Genomic DNA, 3,790 nt, shown 5'->3' on the forward strand with positions numbered 1-3,790 from the left:
TATGGTTGAAAGTATTTACTCCGTATCGTTCTTCAAATTTTCAAAACATCTTTACATCCGGAAGTCATACACCTCTGGAGCCCATATGCCAGCTCCTCTGTCTCCATGAAGCGCACAGGTGGCCAGTTAAGTCATCTGGGGAAAACTCCTTTGATAAGACACGTGGGCGCTTCAAAAGAATTCTCTTGCCTTCATGGAGAGGAGAGAGGCCCTGTTAGCTTTTTATTTGGCGAAATGTTATATTTTGAAATTTTGAAGAAAAATAAAAGGTAAAATAGTCTTTTTAACCTTTCTGTTACGGTCCGACCTTTTAGTTTAACCCTTCTTCTAAAAAGCAAAAATGACCGTGCTTGCCCACCGATAAAGCTGGATTTTCGAGCCTCGGAGCAAGGTATTTGTACCTCCCTCCAGTGGCATTTCAGTCAACCAAAATACTTTCGATGACTAGTAGTAGTAGACCAGTTCGATTTCATTTTTATCTCCAAATTCTCCTTTCGTCTCCCACATTCCTCGCCTCTCCCTCAATCTCAGACAGACAGGGCTAGATCTTCTCCGTTTCTAACCGATGAGATTCCAGTCAACCTAGATGCTACCCCAACTCTTCAGTCTTCATATCAACGGGCAATAACACTAAAGCTACCATGCAGTCATCGTCGAAGATAAGACGGAAAGTCGCCCCTCTCGCCAACGACGGCGATTCCGATAAGCTTGATCAACTCCTCGTCTCCTCCGCCATCTGCAACGCCGAAGATTTAGGTCCCTTCGTACGCAAAGCATTCGCCTCCGGAAAACCTGAAACTCTCCTCCACCACCTACGCCACTTCGCCAGATCAAAGGAATCGGAGATCGAAGAGGTATGTAAGGCCCATTACCAAGATTTCATCATGGCCGTCGATGATCTCAGATCTATGCTTTCCGACGCCGATTCACTCAAGTCTGCGCTCTCCCACTCCAGCGGGTTGCTGCAGTCTGTCGCAGGTCCGCTTCTCAACTCTCTCGACGCCTTCGTCGAGGCTCGGAACGTAAGCCGCAATATCAGTCTTGCTCTCGACTCTGTTCAGACTTGTATTCGACTGATTGAACTCTGCTCCAGAGCGAATTCCCATCTATCTGGCAATAATTTCTACATGGCCTTGAAGTGCCTAGAAGCGATAGAGAGGGATTTTCTCGAGAGAACTCCCTCTTCCACGCTTAGGAGAATGCTCGAGAAGCAGATCCCGGCGATCCGGTCGTATATTGAGAGGAGGATCAATAAAGAATTTGGTGATTGGCTCGTCGAGATCCGGATTGTTAGTCGGAATTTGGGGCAATTGGCGATAGGGCAGGCATCGTCGGCGAGACAGAGAGAAGAGGAACTAAGGATCAAGCAACGACAAGCCGAGGAACAGAGCAGGCTCAGTTTGAGGGACTGTGTATATGCACTAGAAGAGGAAGATGAAGACGATGATGGAGGTCTTGGAGTTGGAGACGATGGTAAGGATAATCACAATAATGGCGGAAGCGGTGTGTTAGGGTTTGACTTGACCCCGTTGTATAGGGCTTATCACATCCATCAAACCCTAGGCCTGGAAGATCGGTTCAAACAGTATTATTTTGAGAACCGGAAGCTTCAGTTGACGTCGGACTTTCAGGTATCATCGATGACGCCTTTTCTTGAATCTCATCAAACATTTTTTGCTCAAATTGCTGGATTCTTTATAGTAGAAGATCGGATATTGAGGACAGGGGGTGGTCTGATTACGAAGTTTGAAGTTGAGAATTTATGGGAGACTGCTGTTAGTAAGATGTGTTCTGTATTGGAGGATCAGTTCTCTAGGATGCAAACTGCCAATCATCTTTTGTTGATAAAGGACTATGTTAGTCTGCTTGGTGTAACCCTGCGTCGGTATGGGTACCCTATTGATTCTCTCCTCGATGTCCTGAGCAAGCACAGAGACAAGTACCATGAGCTGTTGTTGTCTGATTGTAGGAAGTTGATTGGAGATGCGCTTGCTGCCGATAAGTTTGAGCAGATGCTGATGAAGAAGGAGTATGAGTATTCGATGAATGTACTGTCATTTCAGATACAGACCTCCGATATAATCCCTGCATTCCCTTACATTGCACCGTTCTCTTCTACTGTCCCAGATTGCTGCCGAATTGTTCGATCATTTATTGAGGATTCTGTAAGTTTCATGTCATATGGAGGCCAGCTGGATTTTTATGATGTGATTAAGAAGTATTTGGACCGACTTTTGAGTGAAGTCTTGGATGGGGCATTGCTCAAGCTTATCAATACGTCTGTTCATGGAGTCTCTCAAGCAATGCAGGTGGCAGCCAACATGGCGGTTTTGGAGCGAGCCTGTGATTTCTTTTTCCGTCATGCAGCACAGCTTTCAGGCATTCCACTGAGAATGGCAGAGAGGGGCAGGAGGCAGTTTCCACTGAAAAATGCCCGTGATGCAGCGGAAGAGATGCTCTCCGGGATGCTTAAAACCAAGATTGATGGATTCATGATGTTGACTGAGAATGTGAATTGGATGGCTGATGAACCTCCACCAAATGGGAATGAATATGTGAATGAGGTGATTATTTATTTGGAGACATTGGTTTCTACCGCTCAGCAGATACTGCCAGCAGCAGTACTTAAAAGGGTTTTACAGGATGTTCTTTCTTATATATCTGAGAAGATTGTTGGAGTTTTATTTGGGGATTCAGTTAAGAGGTTCAATGTAAATGCCATAACGGGGATTGATGTGGATATTCGATTGTTGGAATCGTTTGCAGATAATCAAGCTCACCTTTCCTCAGATGAAGATGCAAATCAATTGAAGTCTGCATTGGCTGAGGCCAGGCAACTAATCAATTTACTCCTGAGCAGTAATCCAGAGAATTTTCTGAATCCAGTGATCAGAGTAAAAAATTATAATACTCTAGACTATAGGAAAGTGGTGACAATTTCAGAGAAGTTAAGAGATCCTTCAGATCGGCTTTTTGGAACCTTTGGAGCAAGGGGGGCCAAGCAAAACACAAGGAAGAAATCCTTAGATGCTTTGATAAAGAGACTCAAGGAAGTGAGTTAAACCGTGAGAAGCTGCAAATAAAACACCTTTCTCCTTGTCCCTTAACTCTTTTCTTGTGATGCATATCGCCAATTGCTAACTTTGCTTCCTTTCAACAAGCCATATCACATGAGTCGTTTCTGCCATATTGTATCACAGTTGACGCTGTTCCCATTGTGTATGTATCTCTTGCATCTTTCTCGATCTTTTGAATTCTCTTTTGTTGTATTGATTTTTTTTCTTCAAATGTTGTATTGAATTCTTTCAAGTAATTTTCCTACACACTAAGCTCTTTACTAATCCATATAAGGTGATTTGGTTATTCGATGTGATGCAATAAACTGGATAAAATGGCTGTAAAGAATCTCCATTTATTTGCTAGAATCTCCATTTATACATATATACTCAATGTATGCTTATCACTTTTGTTTAACACATTTTTTATTATTTCATTGAGGAGATTAAATTAAATTTTATTTTTATAGAGATGAGAAATGGTTATTTAGTTGTTTTTTATTTAACTACCCTCACTTTTGAAAGAGTGGCTAAGATTGAGGCCTCCTAATTGAAAGTGGAGCTAACCACTCATTTTTTTTAGAGTGATTTGAAAACTACTCCCGAAATGCTATTTTCTGAATTGATAGGAAGTCACGTGTCTAAACAGGGGATTCTAGTCTGACCACATCGAGGAGGGTAATGGAGGTCTTTATGAATATTATTTGGACCTTGATGATTTTTTGGGTAAAAAA

The 3,790-nt window shown here is 42.6% G+C and overlaps 1 protein-coding gene across 1 annotated transcript; it reads left to right on the forward strand.

The window, feature by feature from the left end:
- Nucleotides 1–466: 466 nt before the first annotated feature.
- Nucleotides 467–3,425, forward strand: SEC15B (exocyst complex component sec15B). The gene has a single exon (XM_010271282.3). The coding sequence runs from the start codon at nt 642–644 to the stop codon at nt 3,060–3,062; it is 2,421 nt and encodes an 806-aa protein (XP_010269584.1). The 5' UTR covers nt 467–641; the 3' UTR covers nt 3,063–3,425.
- The last annotated feature ends 365 nt before the right edge of the window (nt 3,426–3,790 follow it).

This window comes from Nelumbo nucifera, chromosome 4 (genome assembly GCF_055504915.1).
Source record: "Nelumbo nucifera cultivar China Antique chromosome 4, China Antique-T2T, whole genome shotgun sequence".
In the NCBI taxonomy this organism is placed as follows: domain Eukaryota; kingdom Viridiplantae; phylum Streptophyta; class Magnoliopsida; order Proteales; family Nelumbonaceae; genus Nelumbo; species Nelumbo nucifera.

Excerpts from the sequence above, each read along its gene's own strand:
- SEC15B (XM_010271282.3), top strand. The coding sequence starts at position 642 with ATGCAGTCATCGTCGAAGATAAGACGGAAAGTCGCCCCTCTCGCCAAC.